This window comes from Chrysemys picta, chromosome 1, assembly GCF_011386835.1.
Source record: "Chrysemys picta bellii isolate R12L10 chromosome 1, ASM1138683v2, whole genome shotgun sequence".
Lineage (NCBI taxonomy): Eukaryota > Metazoa > Chordata > Testudines > Emydidae > Chrysemys > Chrysemys picta.
The window spans coordinates 301,271,234-301,293,164 of NC_088791.1; the positions used below are offsets into that span (position 1 = coordinate 301,271,234).

General features: G+C 45.3%; 1 protein-coding gene across 1 annotated transcript in view; it reads right to left on the reverse strand.

The window, feature by feature from the left end:
• LOC101939210 (complement C4) overlaps nucleotides 1-21,931 on the reverse strand; it is a 97,303-nt gene that overhangs the window by 1,154 nt on the left and 74,218 nt on the right. The window contains exons 31-40 of the mRNA XM_065581281.1: nucleotides 21,557-21,616; nucleotides 20,626-20,719; nucleotides 19,714-19,885; nucleotides 16,795-16,882; nucleotides 15,345-15,419; nucleotides 12,759-12,867; nucleotides 9,491-9,580; nucleotides 9,015-9,107; nucleotides 7,014-7,097; nucleotides 510-642 (exon numbers count right to left, since the gene is read on the reverse strand). Coding sequence (XP_065437353.1) covers nucleotides 510-642; nucleotides 7,014-7,097; nucleotides 9,015-9,107; nucleotides 9,491-9,580; nucleotides 12,759-12,867; nucleotides 15,345-15,419; nucleotides 16,795-16,882; nucleotides 19,714-19,885; nucleotides 20,626-20,719; nucleotides 21,557-21,616 — 998 coding nt within the window. The remainder of the gene's footprint in view (nucleotides 1-509; nucleotides 643-7,013; nucleotides 7,098-9,014; nucleotides 9,108-9,490; nucleotides 9,581-12,758; nucleotides 12,868-15,344; nucleotides 15,420-16,794; nucleotides 16,883-19,713; nucleotides 19,886-20,625; nucleotides 20,720-21,556; nucleotides 21,617-21,931) is intronic.

The window sequence follows — 21,931 nt, forward strand, 5'->3', positions numbered from 1 at the left end:
CTCCAAACACAAACATAGTCCAAGGGGTTCTCAAGATACTGAACTGGAGTTTCCCATTCCCCATTTCCTACAGTTATGATACCGTAGCCTCAGGGCCAGATTTTCAAAAATAGCAGCCTACCTTGAGCCTCCAGAGAATGCATGCCTGGCTCTAGGCACGTAATTGTGCATGCAAACATGCAGCTGTGCATGCAGAATAGGTAACTGGGCAGTTACCTGCTTGGGTCAAGCAGCTGCATGTTACAGTGCAATGACCATTTTACCTGTGCCGTTGCATATTTTGCAGATGGACAAGGGCAGCAGAATCAGTGCCTGAATAAGGGCCTCAAAATTTGGCCCAATCCTTTATAAAAAGAGCATTCTAATAAAAGAAGTCCTCAGTTGCAGACTTCCCTGGAAGATAATAGATCTTGGCACATCTGACTCACAGGTCACCTCACAGTTCAGTATCTGTTGATAGACCTTGCAACATCAGTCGCTATTGCTTATAAAGGAGGCACTTTACTTACTTGTTGTTGCAGTCAATAGTTTTCCCATCTTTCCCCATCAGAAGGTATTGTTTGCCAGCCTCCACCTTTAATTCGCAAGATGAACGCTTTAAGAACTGCCGGAGATCACCTATCTGGATGGTTTCATCACCAGCTATTGTGGAAACAAAGAAAGCGCCATAAACGGCTTCTGACTGATACTAGTAAAGAGAAAAAGTCTGTAGTGGTCACAGTAAGAACTATGTTTTTTCAACAGTAAAATAAACTTTTAGGGACAGTTTGTCCAGTGTCCTGCACCCTGTGGAGTCATGTACACCATTGCCAAGCAAGTGTACATCATTTCCATTCGCTTTTAGTAGCTTTTTAAAGCCACTTGACCAGGGCCGGCTCCAGACACCAGTGCAGCAAGCAGGTGCTTGGGGTGGCTAACGGAAAGGGGCGGCACATCCGGCTCTTCGGCGGCAAGTCCCTCAGTCCCTCTCAGAGGGAAGGACCTGCCGCCGAATTGCCGCCAAAGAATGAAGCAGCGGCGGTAGAGTGCCGATCGTGGCTTTTTTTTGTTTGTTTTTTGCACCGCTTGGGGTGGCGAAAACGCTGGAGTCGGCCCTGCACTTGACACTGGTGTAAATGACACACAGAGTGCAGGGCACTGGAGGGTCTAGCCCAGCAGTTCCCAAATTATGGGTCAGGACCCCAACTGCAGTCGCACCATCAGCAGCTGGGAGTACCGTTATCCCTAGTGTGCGTAGGCCACCATTTTGTGCCACACAGTGTGACCTCCCATGTGCAGTGTCCTCTGTGCGGCATGATCTCACACATAAGGTACGTGTGAAGTCACTCTGTGTGGCGGATGCCATTCGCTCTTCGAAATGGTGTCCTCCAGGCAGTCTAGTGTTCTGGACAGAAAGACTTGATTAAAATGAGGTTGTGCCAGCAAAAAGTTTGGGAACCCCAGGTCTATCCCTTATCACATACTCTTCAAATCTGAAACAGATTTTTTGTCCTAGCATTTTATTAACTAACTTCCAAAGCACTGAACACCACCAGGGTTGATTGCTGCTAATAAATATTTGACAGTGCTCACTTTATCCTTTATCCTATGTCTTTGTCTGCCTAGCGCTTGCTAAATTACTTAGTCTCGATTGCAGTAGACTCCATTAGAATACTTAAACCTATCAATTTCTACAGATCTCTGTTCTGGAAAACCAGGAAATCTAGGATCCCATAGACAGTGGCAGATTAATAATTTTGCCGCCCCTAGGCCGGGAAATAATTGCCACCCTTTTCCCGCCCCGACTCTGCCCTTTTCCCACCCCCATTCCAACCCCCTCCCCAAAGTCCCCGCCCCAACTCCGCCCCCTCCCTTCCCCTATTGGATCCCTTCCCCAAATCCCTGCCCCCGGCCCCGCCTCTTCCCCCAGTGCGCGGCGTTCCCCCTTCTCCCCCCCTCCCTCCCTGCCCCACGAAACAGCTGTTTTGCGGCGCAAGCGCTGGGAGGGAAGAGAAACAGTATGCGGCGGCGCGCCTGCCGAGGAGACGGAGGTGAGCTGGAGCATGGGGGTGGGGCGCGGAGGGGAGCTTCCGCCCCTGCAAATTTGCTGGCCTAGGCCTAGGCCTTGTCGGCCTAGGCAACAATACGGCGCTGCCCATAGATGAACAGATGCAGTGCTTTGTTCCAAAATCTAGTTTCCCAATGGAGCTAGCTGAAAAATTTCAGCTGGAATTTCTCTTAAGGTGTGTTTACACTGGAGCTAATACGTGTAAACTCCAGCTCACAGACACATGCTAGCTCTAACCAAGCGGGTGCACTAAAAATGCAAAGTGTAGCTGCAGTGGTGTGAACAGTGGGAGGGGCTACCACCCCAAGTACAATCCCACCTGAGACCATACGTACATGCTCAGGGCAGCAAGCCCTTCTTGTGTTGCCATAGCTACATGTCAATATTTAGCACATTAGCTCGATTAGTGCTAGTGCAGGTATGTCTGCTGAAGCTGGAATTTACAACTTCCATCCCTTAGTATAAGACAAGATAGATGCACACAGCTGAACAAAGAAGTCAAAGGAAACGAGACAATATTGGTCAGCGTGATAGGCAGTGGTCTTTGCACAGTTATTGTCATTGTCAAGTTTATTGCAGGCATCACAGCAAAGAGGAATTTTAGGGAGAATGAGATAGCTTTGCAGATGTTCACTGGAAGCTCCTCTCAAGAATGAGGGGCAGCACTGGTGAAAAGCACAAAGGTGCTTGTTTGAAAATGTAACCAGTGGATGACGGAGGCTGGCATCATGGGCCACTCGGAAATGGTTTTGCTTTACTAACTACTGCATTCGCTACCAGGCAAAGCAAGGGCTATAATCACATCTTGATGGGTAACATTTTGCTTCCTGAAGTATCACAAAGTGATTTCGAAGCATCAATTTAATTGCACACACCCCAGAGAGGCAGTGCATGACTGCTATGCCTATTTTACAGATAGGCAAACTGAGGTGCATAGAAGGTGAATAATTTACTCAACAACACACGGAAAGTCAAAAGAAAATGCTGGGAATGGAGTCCAGGATCCCAGACCTTTGTTCTAACTACTAGAGAATGCTTCCTGCCATTCAGGAGCTTTTCATAGCCAGAAGAACTGTACTAGACTGTAAATCTTTCCTTTCCAGATAAAAGAAGCCACCATCTCTTCTTCATAAAAAGTACAAAGCAAATAGTTCCATACATTACTGGGAGCAAATAAACCATGGGAACATGTCAATATTTAGACTGTACATTCTTTGGGCAGGGACTATGATTCCTTTTAGGTGCTCAGATATTATGCTGATGGGGGCCATAGAATCATAGAAATGTAGGACTGGAAGGGACCTCGACAGATCATCTAGTCCAGTCGCCTACAAACACCTAGATCTGTGAGGCCACTCAGGGAATGTCTACACAGCAAAGAAAAACCCACAGCTGGCCCATGCCAGCCGACTTGAGCTGCAGGGCTGTTTCACTGCTGTGTGGACTTTCAGGCTCGGGCTGGACCCAGGACTCTAGGGCCCTGTGGGGTGGGAAGGTCCTAGAGCTTGGGCTTCAGCCCCAGGTTGAAGCCTACACAGCAATGAAACAGCCCCACAGCTTAGGGTGGCTAGGTAACCAGTTTTCAACGGGAAAGTCTGGTCAAAAAGGGGACCTGACCGTGTCCAGTCAAGTCCAGTTACTGTGGGTGAGGGAGGCGGGAAGATGTCAGGCCATCACCACCACCAACCCCTACTCAGCTGGGGCCACCTCCTACCTGCGTTGGGTGGCTGCAGCTCCCATGCCCAGTTCTGCAGGTGAGTCCCTCCCAACCCAGGCAGAGCGGAGTGGGGGGCCAGAGGGAAAAGCAGTGAGTGATGAGGGGAGGGGAAAAGAGGCAGGGCAGGGGTGGGGCCTCGGGAGAAGAGACAGGGCAGGGGAGGTTCCAGCACTGGTGCTGGAGTGCCCAGTTGTTAAATATTACAATGTTGGCAACCCTACCGAGCCCGGTGACCTGAGTCAGCTGGCATGGGCCAGTCACAGGTTTTTCTTTGCTGTATAGACATACCCTCAGGTCATCCTTACGGCTGAAATATGATTCCAAAATTCTGTTCCTTCTGGACATTTTCAAGTCCCCTTGCTGGGGAATCCCTTGGAATAAGGAACTCCCCAGCAGGCACAGATCAGGCAGGGATAGTCCCCATGCCTCTCTCACCACAACCGCAGTGCAGTGGGGATGGCGAGTGGCTGCAGTGTGCTCTGCTCTACTATCCTCAGGTGACGTGTGGTCCCTAGGGGAGAGGTGTTACCTGACACAAGTTAGAACAGTCCATGTAACCTGCACAAGGGCTGGGCCTGAGAACTGTGGAACTGGGTGTTGTGTCTCAGCTTCTTCTCTTTTATTCCCCCTCTCCTGGCCTGGTTTGTGGGGAAAGGGAGTCCTCTTTTGCGGGGTGCTCCCCTAGGCTCTGGCACTGCCATTTGAGCACCTACCCTGCTCTTACTGGAGTCCTACAGCCCAGCCGGGAAGCAGGCAATGGAAAACCCAGAGCTACTCTCTCCTCCCAGCCATCGGCTATCCCTTGATATGAGGATGTCATCTGCCAGGGGGAAAAGTCATTGATGAGACTTAAGATGGTTCAGGAGTCCAATCCATGCTCTACAGGTTCTCCCACATATGTGACTGGTATCTGCCTGGAGAGAGCACAACTGCTGGCCAGGATGCTGTACATGCTCCTTCCTTCTCAGTCTCTTGAGCAAGGTGATTCTCTTCAAAACGGGCTGAGGCTTGATGTGTGATGTGACACCACTGCAGTCTATTGCCAGCCAGCTCTTCCCAATTCGTGGGGTCAATGCCTCCCTTCTTAAGATACTTTCAGGGTGTCCTTGTAGGATTTCCTCAGTCCCCTGCAAGTCCTCAAACTATGATTAAGTTGAGAAAAATGGACTTGCTTCGGAATACTAGTATCAGCCATCCCCACACAATGAGCAGCCCAGCAAAGTTGATGTTTCATAATCTTCACCTCAACATTGGTGGTGTTTCAGTGCTTAGTGTAACAGGCAGAATCAGAAAATCTACATCTCCAGTGCTGCTGACCTGCCCTACAATGATGCATCCTAATATGCTCGTGGTTTTCAATCTGTGGTTCATGTGGGGCCCGCAGTCTATGTCTAAGGGGTTTGTGAAAGGTTATTGGTAACACAGAACAGTAGTTTTCAACCCTGTGGTTTGTGGACCCATGGGGACCTGCAGACTGTGTCTACGATTTCCAAAGGGGTCCGCACCTCCATTCGAAATTTTGTAGGGGTCCATAAATGAAAAAAGGTTGAAAACCACTATGATATGCTATTCCCTCAGAAGCTACTGCATAGGACATTCACTTCCCAGCCATAACAGGGATCATAATAAGAACATAAGAATGGCCATACTGGGTCAGACCAAAGGTCCATCTAGCCCAGTATCCTGTCTTCCGACAATGGACAATGCCAGGTGCCCCCAGAGGGAATGAACAGAACAGGTAATCATCAAGTGATCATTCCCAGCTTCTGGCAAACAGAGACTAATCTCTGTGTTAAAATAGGTCAGATGATCCTATTCTAGTTCTGGGCCAGAAAGTCATGGATTTCAATATTACTTCAGGACTTGGGCTTGAGCTCATTGCCGGGGTTGAGAACCTACCTCTAGGGGGAGAGAGAAGGTGCTCAGATACCACAGTGACTAGAATGACAGAACACAAAAATACTAACACAGCAGTGCAGTACGGGTAGTGGTGCTGCACTGTATTACTACTTGGGTAGGACATAAAAGTAAGGTCACTTCTGCCTGCTTCTAGCAACATTCCAGATGGAATTTTAAGATCTCATGACACGTTTTGAAAAGAGCAGAGAGCACTACTGTGCTGGCCAAATTCTCCTTCTGAATACAATGCAAAATAGCAGGCATAACTATGGCACATATACAAATCTTAACAGCAACAATTAAAAGGCATCCCAAGCTGTTTACAAGATATTGCTGTGTTCATAGTGGCTCCTGGCTTCTTACACAGTCTCTGTACTATAAAGTATTATGGGATATCCTGAGTGTGAAAAGTTCTGGATATAAAACCTAATCCTAAAGTTGAATATTTCAAAGCAAATAAGATTTCAGTGTGACTTGGAAAAAAATATTAACCCTTGAAGCCCAACTCTAAGAGAATTTTATTTATTCACTAGTTTAAACTTACATCAATTTTACGTACACTATTTCAAATCCAAAGAAAAAAGCCATATAGTAATATATGCTGTCCTACATGTGCATTGCTCCCTTGAGTAATACAGCAAGTGCTGCAGATTTGTTGTGTAGTGCAAGACTTGTAGGGCATGTATGCCACATAGTGGACTCAATTTCCCTTACAGCTAGGAATGCAAAGGAAAACAAAGATGGATTGGGCTTGCTTACTTGAGCAATTATGTCATTTTGCCGCGGGCCCATTGTAGTCAAATTGCCATCCGTTTTTAAAATTCTTATGGCTTGTAGGTAACTGTACGACTCATGCTGTAGTCTGATTCAAATCCATGGGGGGATTGTAACTATCTGAGAAATCACCATAATAGACTGGGAGAATAAGAGCAAAGAGAACCTTGCAGTCTATGGATTTCCTGGCTAAGACCCTGCAGATTTCCTAGAATTAACAGATCCGTCCAGCATGTTGCTGGACTCCTCCAGAGTCACTGTTCCTAGCATCCTCACCCTCCATATAGACAGTGCCAAGGACTGCATTATCCTACCTCCTGCACTCGGAAACCACTGAGTTCATATAAGCTATCTCTGGACCCACACACCCAGGACCAGATCATCAGCCAAAAACTGGACCACTGGGCACATAACAAAAGTTCTGCTCATCAAGGTGTGACGACCGCTCATCTAGGCAAAGACCAGTGAATTGAATGAGTATTATTGTCCTTAGAATGCCACCAGTTTGGTAGAAAAAATTACTTTCCTTGGAGAAGGCCAGATTTTGCCGTAAATGAATGCAAAGTTTATACTTACCGACTTTTAGGATTCTTTGGATTTTGGTCTCATAGTAATCAAAAGCATTCTTTTGGGTCATCCCCAGGATCTCTACATGGTATGCTGCAACAGGATAGTATTTGTGTGAGGATGGATGCAAATATTAAAAAGCATACAGAAAGGAAAATCAAATACACTTTAAGTGGTTTCCAGCACAGAGGCAGATGTGCTACCAAGTGGTACACAAGAGAGCTGGAAATCTGAAAGACAACTGGTAAGGTATGTACTTGACAAGGCAGACACTGATCAGGAGTTTGTGGGGTTGAACCCCCTCTGCCAAATGTGACATTATCTCCCACTTGGAGATAGACCAGACTATATCAGTAGGTTTCCTGGACTGCTGCACCAAGAAAGGCCTGTCTTTGTCCTACCACTGCATTCATGTGCACGCCACTAAAGCTGCTGAGCCAGATTCTTCCTCCAGTATCTCTTGCACCCGGCATATCCTAGAGAGGAGCCAGAGAGACAAACTTACATATAAAGAGGTATTTAGCTGGCTCAGCAGGCAGAGCCAGCTCTGGCTTTTTGGCCGCCCCAAGAAAAAAAAAAAAAAACGGGACGGCCAGAACGGCAAAGCAAAAACAAAACAAAACCGCGCGGGACCAGCTGGGGGGGAGGGAGCGGGCGGGAGAGAGAGAGAGAGAAGTGGGCGGCCAGGGCTACAGCAGGGGCACTGCCATGCAGCCCCTCCCGCTGCGCCGCCTCCTGCTGCCTGCTGCGAGGGCTCCGCTCTGGTCGGCGGGGAGGGAAGGAAGAGGACTGCCATGCAGGGTGCTCTGGTTCTCCGCGCGGCCGGAGCGGAACAAAAACAAAAACAAACAAAAAACAAAAAAGCGGCCGTGCCGCCCTTTCTCAGCTGGTGCCTGGAGCCGGCCCGGTCAGCAGGTTTGGGAAGGAAGGAAACGCTAGAAGGAGTCGCCTACTGTTTGCTATCCCCTTTCCTACCAGAAGAGAAGGATAGTTTGGTGGCTGAGGTATTAGCTTAGGCTATGGGAGACTGAGGTTCAATTCCCTACTCGTGGATGCTTGGATGGCCTTGGGCAAGTCATGCAGCCTCTCTGTGCCTATCTGTACAGCACTTCCCTACCTTGCTGGGGTGTTTTGAGGAAACACATTATGGAGTGTGAAGCTATTTGAGATCTACTGATGAAAACTGCTATATAAGAAATAGGCCTTATTATTATTACCTAACACCAGGGACCATGAGCTCAGAGGCTCCAATGCCACCGTCTTCTCTGAATCAGAGTAACATACTGGTATGCATTCTTTCTTGCCCCCCAACCCCCGCCCAGCCAGACTTCTCATCACCCACTCACTGCCCTTCTCCCCAGCACAGATGAATTCCTTGGAAACCTCTCTTTTTCTTTCCCCTGTTCAGAATGACTGCCCTAATACCCACTCATCTCCCCATCCCAGACAGACTCCAAGCCAGAAACTCTGCTCAGTTTAGGGGAGGTTCATTATAGAGAGAATTTACCACTAGAGATGTAAGGGTCAAAATGAACTGAATGAATTCTCCCCTGACAGCTAGCTGGGAAGGGGAGAGACTTCTGGAGCAAACATGAACACACCTACTCTGCTTTTTGGGTTGCTGGACTTAAGAACCTGAGGGGAAAAGGACACTATCCAACTTACTTGGGGGTGGGTCATTTGCTCATGGTTTATGTTTATGAACCCTGTTTGCGGTGTTTTCCCAAATTAACACTGAGTCACTTCCCTCCTTTTATTAAATGTTTCTTTTCTACACTCAGCCTCTGTGCTTGCGAGTGGGGAAGTATTGCCTCTCAGAGGCACCCAGGGGTGGTGTGTAATTTCCCCAGGTTCCTGGGTGGGGGCTCAAGCCGGTTCTGTGTTGTATCGATGGAAAGGAACCACTAGATATTGAACCCAGCCCTGGCTGCTGCTGGCTTCACCTGGCAGAAGGTTCACATAGAGAAACACCAAGTTTAAAAGACATTGAAAATAACTTTCATGTCTTACCATAGTCTACAACAGGGTGGTAGCATGCAAAGCTTTCACGTGTATCCTCTGCCATGGCTTTATTGAAAGTCATTCTTCTTCGTGGACAGGGACCTAGATTGGACAATTTAAATATATTCAACAGTCACACTCTATCCTAAGAGAAACAAATGATTGGAAGCTGAAACTAGACAAATTCAGACTTGAAATAAGGCACAAATTTTTAACACTGCAGATAACTAACCATTGGAACAATGTACCTAGGGATGTGATGAATTTTTTTTATCATACTGAAACTTTAAATCAAGACTGACTAACTTTCAAACAGAAGTTATGGTCATGGTGCAGATACTACTGGGTAAGGTTCTATGGCCTGTGTTTTGCAGGTCAGACAAGATGATCATAATTGTCCCTTCTGGCCTTAAAATGAACAGCTGGCTGCTATGAAGGAATGAATTCATTTGGAACTGATTCAATCACATTTATCAATACCTTACCTTCAGCACACTGGCAAACCTCTGCATGGCACAGCTTTGATAACATGGCACTCTGTCTGGGTGCACTGTAAAATATACTGCATTTTCTCCCTAAAGAAAGGAAACAAAATAATTTAATTATCAAGCAGCCTAAACTGGAAAAGGTGGCGATGGGCCAGAGTTACAGAGTTCACCTTTGCAACTGAACATCCCCAGTGCACTGAGGGTTCTTCTGTGCAACCTGCATGAGCAACTGCCGTCCCTTAACTCTATAATATTGATGGAAACTCATGGTTTGGATTCCAACTGAACAATGTGTTTAATTTTAAACCCATTTCATCACATAAAACATCTGTTTAAAAAAGGGACACAGTCAACACTAATTTACAAGTTTTAAATAATGTCTATTAAGGACCTTTGTCCTATGAGCCATCTTTCTATCTCTGGGCCAGATAGTGTAAATCGGTCTAGCCCAATGTTTTCATTCTGCTCAGAATTATGGCAGGTGGGGAAGGTCGGAATCTAAACATCCCAGGATGGGGGTTTAGACTGGGCCCCAAGTGGTTGCTTGCACTTTAGAGCTCTGGAGTTTGCCTGTTCTCTGCTATCCTCATCTGCTAGCAGGGGCAGTCTGAAGAGAGAAGAGAAAGAGAACTTAATAACCTTGCTGCTTTTAAGTCCCACAAGGAGTGGGACTTTGAGCAACCTCACATCAGAGTATCTTTCTTTTGCAAGTACAGTTCACTGCCATAGCATTTAGAGACGATAGCAACAACTTTGCTCCCTATATTATATGGGTCTGAGGAGGCCATTGCCTCTCAGAGTATGTCTACACCCAGGGCCGGCTCCAGGCACCAGCGGAGGAAGCACATGCCCGGGGCGACACATGCTAAGGGGTGGCATTCTGTCCATTCTTGGGGCGCCACAGTCCAAGCGGCTTTTTTTTTTTTTTTTTTTTGCTTCAGCAGTTCGGGCGGCAGTCTGAGTGGCTTATTTTTTTTTCCTTGGGGCGGCAAAAATGGTAGAGCCGGCCCTGTCTACACCACAAATGAAGGTGTGACTGTAGCACGGGGAGGGAAACCTGTGCTACCTGTAATCTAGCTAACACAGGTTACAATAGCAGTGATGTGGTAAAACAGGTTCACCCCCTGAGTAAAAGCCTGCTGGGGACTCTGGGAATGTATTGAGGTTGCTAGAACCATGCCACTATATCTTCACTACTATTGTTACTCATGCTAGCTAGATTAAAGCTAGTGTTGGTATGCCTACCATGCTCCAGTCACAACTTCATTTGCAGTGTAGACATAACTTGAGAGGCACTATCTTCACTCTGGTTTAATGATGTTTACACAGAGAGCACAGCCGCCTCTGACTTTCTTTGAACAATCTCTCTTTTATTTCTCACCCATCGATTACCATACACTGACTATTTAGCTTTATTCTGGTTTAATCAGAACTTCAGTTGTAGTTTGGCTCATAAATCTGATCACTCCAAATACCAATGGCTCAGTCATAGAGTCAAGCAAGTGAAATTTAACCTAGTTTCTGTCTGCCTATTGCTACAATTCCCAATATTCTTCTTCCTCACCCCCAGGCTCCTTTATTTTAGCAGCTAAAATGAAATCTCAGATATTTAGATGGGAATAAGAAATGCACCATATCTTTCTATAGTGTATAGAAAGCTGCTATAGATGATCCCAACCAAAGCTCCAGATTCAAACAGTGCTGAAGTTTCTGGATCTGGATTTTGCAACTGGCACCTACCTTTAGAATAGACCATACCAAAAACTGAAACACCCCATTTCCCCCTAAAACTTTGAAATCTGTAGCTAGATCTTAATTTTGCAACTTGATTCCATTTCTAGAAATCAAAAAAGGTAAATGAAATACTTTTACTATGTCTGTAGAATGCCTAGCATAACAAGGCTCTGATCCTGATTGGGGACTCTAGATTCTACTGGAAGACATATGATATTTTGCAGTTGAAGTGTCTCCTTTCTATAAAGGACTTCTAAGAAGCCTAGGATTTGGAGTACTTAGCTGGTTTGTGGGTTGGATGTTGTAAAGGAAAAGAGATGGTCTAATAAACAAAGTGCAGTGGTGGACAGATCCACAATGGAAAGCTTAAAGGAGAAAAAGTTATGTAAAACATTTACTGTTTCTTGAAAAAAAAAGTTCTGATGCAAATTCATCAATTAAACATTTTCTAGTCGATAAACGATCCACACTACAAATACCACCACCATGTATGGCACTAGTTGATCACTGTGCTAATAGTACTATCAGAGGCCAAGGTTTGAATCAACATAGAGACTGAACTAGTCTCTTTGGCCCAGATCCTCAAAGGTATTTAGATGTCTAACTCCCATTCAATGTATCGAGTTAGGAACCTAAATAGCTTTGAGAATCTGGGCCTTTGTCCTAAGAGTTGATCCAAGGGACAAATTTGGGGAAGCTTGGTCTACTGCTGCTGGTGCTTTATGCATAGGCGCCGACTTCCCCTCTTTGCCGTGGGTGCTCAACCACCCCTGCCCTTGACTCCCCCTCCCCCTCCATGAGGCCCCGCCCCAGCCCCGCCTCTTCCTGCCTCTTCCCCACCCCCATTCCAACCCCTTCCCCAAAGTCCCCGCCCCAACTCTGCCCCTTCCTTCCCCCTATTCCAACTCCTTCCCCAAATCCCCGCACTGGCCCCACCTCTTCCCCGCCTCCTCCCCTGAGTGTGCCACGTTCCCGCCCCTCTCCCCCTCCCAGAGAGTGCTAATGCTGCCAAACAGCTGTTTGGCGGCGGCCCGGCGGGAAGCGCTGGGAGGTAGGTGGAGGAGTGGGGACGCGGCACGCTCGGGGGGGAGTTGGAAGGGGGGCGGGGGGTGAGGGGAGCTTGGTTGCTGGTGGGTGCAGAGCACCCACTAATTTTTCCCTGTGGGTGCTCCAGTCGGCGCCTATGGCTCTATGTGATCTGTGGAGATCAATTTTACACAAGCATGAAAAGTTCACTTAAAAACCTCATACAAGTAAAATATGTATTTTCAATCCCCTGCAATCAATGGAAACCAGGAGATCACTTCTTGAAAAGATCTCTGTTAAAGTGTGCTCTCGCTGTGACGTTACCAGTCATTATTCAGAAGGGAGTCTTTGCATTAAGCACTGTAAGAAAAATATTGATTCACACATTGCATTCCAATATACTAGGGTTTCTTCTCAATGGACAGAAGGAAAAAATTCAGTCTTGGCATCTTGCACTTTCTTAATAGTTTCATGTTCATTTTTTCTATACTACGGGTCAGCTTACCAGGGTTGTAAAAATCATAAATGATGGCATTTGCTGGCTGTACTAGACCCATGGGATTGATTTGCTTAGCCCCAAATGACACACAGTCTGGTTTGGATCCATTGCTGAGCTGCAGAAAAAAAGCAAACACAAACAACATTTATTACAAAAAGAGAATTCATGCTCTCCAACCACTCCCCAATTTATTCGTGCCTATAGTGTTGGTCCTGCTGAACACTTTTTTTCTGACAGCATGGATGAATTAACTGGCTGTTTCAGCCACAAATGCATAAGGTTGTTCTTTCTCAGGTTATTGGGCGCTTTGAATCAATATGCTAAAAACTTGCTATTAAAGAATAAGCAGGTTTATTGGCTGTGTACAGCAGCGATGGTCTTCTCTTTCTGAGATCCTCACTCTGGAAAGTATCCCTAATCATCAGAGCACTTGCTTTATTTTAAGCATGTGCTTAAGTCCCACTGAAATCATCCTGAACAGGAATGGAGGCTTAAAGGCTTTCCTGAATCAGGCCCTAACATCCCAAAGTGCCCTGTGCCAATATGCACTGGTTCTTTTATAGAAGTAAGGGACAGCTTTAGACCTTTGTTAACTATGTAACTGCATAGGGCAGGTGGCAGGGTGGACTAGGTCCGGAGGCCCCCTGCTGGAGGCCTTGCAGTCCTGCATCACCCTTTCCCAGAATAGAGCGGCGAGAAGTCCTCTAGTAGTCTAGGCAGCCTAGAGTGGCTGCAGAAGAGCGGCCAATCAGAGGGACTGAGAGAGCCACCAATAAGGGGCCAGAAGGGCCAGATAAAAGGCAAGCAGCAGAGCAGAGCCTTCAGTGGCTGTGTGGTGCTTGACGAGGGAGGACCAGGTGTGTGGCTGGACTGCGGATAGCTCATTCCAGACAGCTCACCAGACAGAACTGAGCCCAGCAAGGCTGCCAAAGACTGGATGCCTGGCTGGCTGGATTGAGCAGCAGCAGAGCTGTCAAAAAGTCAGTGCGGGCAGGCTGAGCCCGGAGAACTGAGCACAAGACCTGGCCAGACCAAACAAGGGTACCGAGATGTGCCTTGCTGGTCTGGTAGCAGACTAAGCTCAGGGAGGGCTGCTGAAATGGACACCAGCTGGTTGAGCTATGGTTCCAAACCAGGGCTGTGATAAGAACTCAGGACTGTATATCCCAAAAGCGGGGACAGCATGTGCGGCTCGGCCCGAGGGCTAAGCTGCTGAAGACCAGTTGAGAGAACCACCGGCTGGGGGAGGGGTGGTGCTTGCGAGAGGTGGATGCCACCCCATTGAAAGAACAAAAAACCAAAAGCAGGCTCACACCTAACCGAGAGAAAGGGGGCCATCCACGAAAGGTGGGTGTCCCCTCCCCGTGAAAAGAACTGTGTTTGCAGGCACTATTGGCCAGAGAAAAGGGGGCATGCACAAGAGGCGGGTGCTGACCCGTTACAGTTTATTTACATTTAATGGAGATATACCTATCTCATAGAGCTAGAAGGGATCCTGAAGGGTCAATTCAGTCCAGCCCCCCACCTTCATTAGCAGGACTAAGTACTGATTTTTGCCCCAGGTCCATAAGTTGCCCCCTTGAGGATTGAGCTCACAAGCCTGGGTTTAGCAGGCCAATGCTCAAACCACTGAGCTATCCCATCCCACATATGTTACATTTATTTATGATCCCCACATAAACACAATCACTTTGTCAACCATAGCAATACTAATATCTATTTTTTTTCTCATCCAGTTTGGCCCTTGTCTTTAATTATTTCTTTTCTTGCTGCCTTCTGTGTAAATCACCTGCGAGTGGCATCTATGCTTGAGTGTCACTTAAGGAAGTGAAGCATCTCAAATGGCTGAAGGAAGAAGTCACCATGTGAAGTAATTCCACAGGGATGTCAGGGGCATTGTAGATACCCAGAAGGCAGATAATTTGAGGACGTCCCTGTACATCTCTCTTGTCATGGGCCCTGATCCAGCAAAGCACATATTTAACTTTACACACATGCAAACACACCATCTGTAATGGGATTACTCTCATGCCTGAAGTTATGCACATGCATAATTGCTTTGCAGGATTCGGGCCCTGGGGCCTCACAAATGCTAGCAATTGCTCTGGCTTGAATGGATTCATTAGGGGCTCTGTGACTACTTTGTTCCAAAGTCCTGGTCCAGAACATAGTATTAATCTTTCTGGGTATTACAAAGGCCTAAAGATACTTTTGGATAAAGAACGGGTATGTCCTCTAATTAATACATGATGGTGCACTGCTGTCTGTGTGGACTAATAATATATGGAGAGATACCTATTTCATAGAACCGGAAGGGACCTTGAAAGGTCATTAAGTCCAGCCCCCTGCCTTCACTAGCAGGACCAAGTACTGATTTTTGCCTCAGATCCCTAAATGGCCCCCTTAAGGATTAAACTCACAACCCTGGGTTTAACAGGCCAATGCTCAAACCACTGAGCTATCCCTCCCCCTACATTGAGCTAAGCAGCAGTACAAACAATATACAGATTTAAAAGATATGCCTCTAAACATACTCTCTTCTTTTTAACATCACCTGATGGAAGTTGGAAAAGTCATACAGGATTCACTCACCTCTCCAAAGTAGAGCAAAACCTTTCCTTCTTTGTACTCAAAGTGGTCGATGTATTGGTCTGTAGACTTTACCAACTACAAAAACAGAAACATCGTTTTTACCTTGGTTTAAAATCTGTTTTGGCTTATGCTGGCTGTTTTAAACTGCTTAGCTGTGTATTGTACTGGACTGGTTGATTCTTCCTTAGAATGAACAGTTCCTTCATCTGCTGTTCCTTTATGTGGTGGAGGACCTAGGCTATTTTCTGGATGAGTATATGGAGGGACTGTTTGCTCATTTTTATTGTATTTTATTTATTTAATCCATTATGAAGGGCATATTGTGAGCATCAAACAGTCATAAGACAAAAGAGTACAAAATATTAAGATTTGAGTTGACTGAAGCAACCAAACACCATATCCAGCCAGGGACTATTTAAAAAAAAAAAAAGTCTAGGAGGACAAATCCAGTAGTCATCAGATAAGCCACCTATCAACAAAAGCAATCAATCCCTAACTAAGGGTATGTCTACAGTATGTGATCTAGTGGTGCAATTCACAGCTCACATACCTAGGGCTGTCAGTTAATCGCAGTTAACTCACGTGATTAATTCAAAAATATTAATCGTGATTAAAAAAATTAATCGTGATGAATCGTACTGTTAAACAATAGAATACCAATTGACATTTATTAAATATTTTGGATGTTTTTCTACACATCTAAATATATTGATTTCTATTACAACATAGACTACAAAGTGTACAGTGTTCACTTTATATTATTATTTTTGATTTCAAATATTTGCACTGTAAAAATGATAAACAAAAGAAACAGTATTTTTCAATTCACCTCATACAAGTACCATAGTGCAATCTCTTTATCGTGAAAGTGTAATTTACAAATGTAGATTTTTTTTGTTACATAACTGCACTCAAAAACAAAACAATATAAAACTTTAGAGCCTACAAGTCCACTCAGTCCTACTTCTTGTTCAGCCAATCGCTAAGACAAACAAGATTTACATTTACGGAAAATACTGCTGCCTGCTTCTTCTTATCAAAAATAATAATTTAAAGTGAGCACTGTACACTTGGTATTCTGTATTATAATTAAAATCAATATATTTGAAAATGTAGAAAAAAATCCACAAATAGTTAATAAATGTCAATTGAATTGTATTGTTTAACAGTGTGATTAAAACTGTGATTAATCACAATTAATTTTTAAAATCGTTTTTAATTTTTGAGTTATTTGCGTGAGTTAACTGTGATTGATTGACAGCCCTAACTCTTTTCCATAATGAAAATGTCTGTCCCGATTCTCAGTTTCCTGTTAATTATTCTGCAAACTTTTGAGAGACGTGGGGCTAAAACACACCCCTTTTACTCTTGTGATAAACAAAGACTCCCAAAGAACAGTGCAAAAATAATAAATTAAATTACAGATGTCAATGAAAGAAATGCTCCTCACCTGCTCAAGTTCAGTTGTGTCAGGTTCCAAGCCACTTAAAAGTGAGAGATCAACTAGAGACATCTTTGGTATATTGGGACCTGTGGACCTTTTAGAGAAAATTGCTGTTAGTAAATGCTTACATTGTACAACTTATGCAATGTTGCTGTTGCCATATCAGTCCCAGGACATTAGAAACATTAGGTGGGTGAGGTAATATCTTTTATTGGACCAAATTCCATTAATGAGAGAGAGACAAGCTTTCTGTGTAACACTGTCTCTCTCACTAATGGAAGTTGGTCCAATAAAAGATATTACCTTCCCCACCTTGTCTCTCTACATTGTACATTTACATTTTGTTACAAAGAGGGTCATCTGAAGAGCTTTGCCATTCCTGCCTGGTGATGATGAAACAGATTCTGATTCCTATTGTCAATGAGCACAATCCAAAGCTTTCCTAGAAGCCGTTTATTTAAACTTATCTACCTAGGCAAGTAAATAGCTTAAATTTATGTCTAGAGACTAAATTCCTAAATATGCAACTGTCTGTTGTGCTTTTCTAATGCCCTTTAATTCCCCTCTGTCCCAAATTCTTCAGAGTTGGATTGTTTTTGTTGAGCCATCCCCAAGAAGCCAGAGATGATGATGGTATGTTACATTTACATGGTACCTCTCATCAGAAGCTGTTACAATGTGCTTTACAAATGACAGTGGCTCTTTGATAATTCATGCTGTGGTAAACCACAACCCCATAAATCCACACTGGATTGCAAGTGTGCAGTGCATTGTAGCACAGTTCAGAGATGTTCTGTGGCTGTGATGGGGAGGACAGTGCAGATATCATCACACACCCTAAGAGCCACTGAAGGAGTCTCACATTACTCATTGCCACTGGCCCTGGTACCCAGTAATACTCTGGTACAAGGTGAGTCCTAGTTCTCCTCCCACTTTTGCTGCTGCTATTCTCTGGGGGTAGCTAGATCAGGTGGTCACTGCTCCCAAGGCTCTGCGGGTGGCAGTGGAAGAGACAGATTCCAGCAGGGCAGGTGACCACCCCCCGGCTCTTCTGAAGTGGGGGTTCTCAGGAAGGCCACTGCCATGCTCTCTGGCAGCCCTAGCCTAACTGTGGGAGCAAGCAAAATGGCTGCTGCAACCCTATTCTGTATAGGACACTATGTTCTGCCAGCTCTGCCCTTTCCTGCTTCGTGATTAGCAAACAACAAGACATCCCCTAGGATGTTAGTAGCCATCTTCTTTACTCATGATGGCTACAGAGGAGGTGACAGCATCTCTCTAAAAAGCAGTGCAGCATTATGAATGGGACAGCTGGGGTAGGTACCTTTATACTCATTGCAGCTGCTAATTTACTGGAATAGTTCTTCCATATGATCAATGAATAAAGTGACAGCTGCCTCCCCTCCTCCTCTCAGGGCGTTCAGTCAGACATTACCAAACAACCCTAACACTCACAGCAGCAACTTCCTCAAGTGTCCATAGCTAAGGCTACATTTTAGTCTTGGATATTTTTAGTAAAAGTCACGGAGAGGTCACGGGCAGTAAACAAAAATTCACGGCCCGTGACTGCATGACTTGTACTATATACTCCTGACTAAACTTTGGGCCAGGGGTGCTCTGAGGGGGGCAGTCTGGGGAGCACCATGGGTGCTGGGGGGGTGGCCTGGGACCCCTGCTGGTGCTGTGGGAGCAGGTGGCGGCGCGCAGCCCAGGGCCCCTGCTGGTGCACCCACAATGGAACACTGATAGGCACTTTCAAAGTGCCCTTTATTATACCTTGATCCCATGTGGTACTAAGTGCCCTCACCTCCCATTGTTGTACGCAGGGTTGTTGTAGCCATGTGGGTCCCAGGATATTAGAGAGACAAGGTGGGTGCGGTAATATCGTTTATTGGACCAACTTCTGCTAGTGAGAAAGACAAGCTTTCAAGCCACACAGAGCTCTTCTTCAGGTCAGACCTGTGTGGCTCAAAACCCTGTCTCTGTCATCAACAGAAGCTGGTCCTCCAATAAAAGGTATTACCTCACTCACCTTGCATCTCACCTCCCACTGATACATGTACAGAACAAAAGCAAGTTACAAAGTCCTGCCTAAAACTCTGAGCTGCCACTGCTTAAAAGCCACCATTGCACAGGAGGAGAGTGAAACAGCAGCCTTAATAAAGGCCCTTCTCACTCATTGGGTTCCAGTGCCTCTACTACATAACTACCAGTTTCTCTTCATTCCCATGGTTCCAACAGAACCAGGGGCACTTAGAGCCAGACCTTCCCCTCTGCTCTCCACACAACAGCAAGAGAACGTGGTCTATCTTTGGAGAAGCACCGCCAGCCAATAGTAAATGGACTAGCTCTTTTCCAGGGCATTAATGAGTGTGAGGGAGCGGGGGAGAATATGTGACATCCACAGGGAGAAGGAGGTTACTCACACGGGGCACACGGCAACACTCTGTAATCTGCAAACTACACTAATCCCACTGAGGTTCCCCCTCCTCTTTGGTGTAGATTATTGAGTTTTTGTTGTTTACATATGCTGAAGTGCAACCACCTCTGAGGTGGAAGGCAGCAGCCAGGTGAATAGTTGGTATACAATACAACTATGGGGATATAAGGCAGGAGTTAATTTTTGACCAAGAACACTGGGGCAAAATCTTACATTAAAACAGACAGACAGACAAACTATTCTTTAATGATATGCAGATCAGACAGGAGCTTGGTGCTTAAGATCTTGTGTGAATGGCCCATACCCCATACACTGCATGGAAATCAGCTTTACTGTCTTGGAAGATGAAGAGCTGAGCCACCATGCCAGGATTTGAACGTGTGCTTCCAGAAAGACAACAAGTGGCAGAAAGATGTATAAAACCAAGACTTCCTAACCAAAAGTGTGTAATCTCACTAATAAAGTTAACCTAGTCCCAAACCTACCTGACACAGACTTTGTATCGTAATGATTCTGTTTTACCGGGAACAGGCACCTCTCTTTTCCTTCTATTGCGGATGTCAAACCATTCTATCTGGCTCATGGGCTCATCTCTTCTGGTTTCCATTGCATGGTCCTGCCCATAATCATAGTCCTCTTCCTCAGCCTCCAGAGCACCTGGAGGTGTTAGACACAATCAGACCCCGGCAGACTGGGATGAAGAGCTTGCTGATTGCGCTCCTCTTTGCACTTTGTGAGGGATCAGCGTTGACTCCTGCCACCTCCACTGCTTTCATAAACCTCATTTTTCTCAGTCTCATTATCTCATGTATCTTTTAAATTAAAGCTTAAAATAAATGCCCGCAATAATCACCATTATTTTTAATTTGTATGAGAGTAGCACCTAGAGGTTCCCGCTGAGATTGGGGCCCCATGTGTAAATACACAAAGACAATTCCTGCCCCAAAGAGTTAACAATCTAAGGAGAAAAGACAGACAGCACTCAGTGGAGGTGCTCCAACTGAAGTAATTTCAGTATAATAAATAGCTAAAAGACAGACACAGGAAATATTATTAACTCTTTTTGGGCGGGAACCATGATACACAGAGATATTAAGTCATTTGGCCAAGAAGGCCATCCTTGCTCTCTAGTAATAACTAATAATAATAATAATAATAATAATAATAATAACATAAGTATATTTATTAAGCACCCTCCAAAAAGTCTCTTATAAAACAATTCTTAAAATATTACCAATTAAACACCCTACATGTAATAAAAATACAAATTGTCCTGAAGGCACGATAGTATAGATCTTTCGCCTTTCCCAATCTAATCAGCTAAAAAGTCTATACTATCAGGGTTTAGCCAAATTTGCCACCATTAAAAACAGGTGCTCTGTTTTCTTTTCACGTACTTGAATATTTGACGTTCCCTTCCATTTCAACTTTCAGAATCAAATCATTACAGGTGTTGTTCTCCTTCTCAACAGAATAATATATTTTTTGTATCTGAAAAAAAAAGAGAACACCCTAAAAGCTCCTTTAAATTACAAAGAATTTAACCAACCAGATCTGCAGCAATTTATCTGATTCTGCACATACTGGAAGTTACATGTGATCAGGGAGAGTGAGAGAGATTCCACAGAAACTAATTTCAGGCAGGTTTGTATTTGGTATGACTCAGCCATGCCTCCGATGCAGCTACCAGCGCTATCGCAGCTACCCTGCTTGTGATACTTGTGATAGCCCAATGAGAGCTATCGCGAGTCTGTGTGCATGAGCAGGTCAATCACACCCATAGCTCATAATGTAGTTATAGCTACAGATTATCTCCTGATGACTGTAGTGGATACAACAATGACAGACTGATGTGCAATATTCAAAGACCTAAATGGCCTGGGACCTACCTACTTCAAAGACCCCCTTCCTGCCCCCCACCAGCAGCGCTCAGTGGAGGTGCACAAACTGAAGTAATTTCAGTGTAATAAATAACTATCAGGCTGTTCTCCATGAGGCTCCATAGACTTTGGAATTTTTCCCTGCAGCCGGGTCCAAAACAGGCAAAATCTGTAACCTTCAGGGCACTCTGCATCTATTTTCCTGGGATTTGGGGGAGGGCAGGGATGCATAAGGACAAGGTCTTACGCAGTATGGGGTATTGATTCCTTTGCTTAGTTACTGTTAGGCAGGATTTGGGAAGGGGTGAGGCTGCCCAAGGTTCCTTCCTGCACTGTGTGTGATTGGAAGTGATGGTGGGGCAGGCGCCTACAGATGTGAATTAGTACCATTTTCTTTTTGAAAGAGAAAAATAAAATGAAACTTATAAGTTTCCAAGCTCCATCTTACACTCAGCGTCCCATTTCCTTTGCCCTTTACCGTCACTTCAACTTTGCTTCCGAGGTCAAACTGCAAACCAAACCAAACAGTAGACATTTAACACTTTGGCCATTATTCACATTGTCTTTTTCCTGTGATCCCTGAGAGTCTTACTTGTTGTCTGGGACCTGGGCAACCTGCACCATGTTAGGTGGTGTTCCCCTTTTGCCATAAGTGAGGGACTATAGGGGTTCCTCCTCCCTAGTGCAGGGTTGTAACAGTTCCCTAACTGTCATTCAAGGAACTATGGGGCCTGTCTTCCCCACCTCACTAAAGTGATCCCTTCAGCAGGAGTAGGGATCCTTTTTCCAGGCCCCACTGCATTGTGGGTCAGAGCAAAGGACA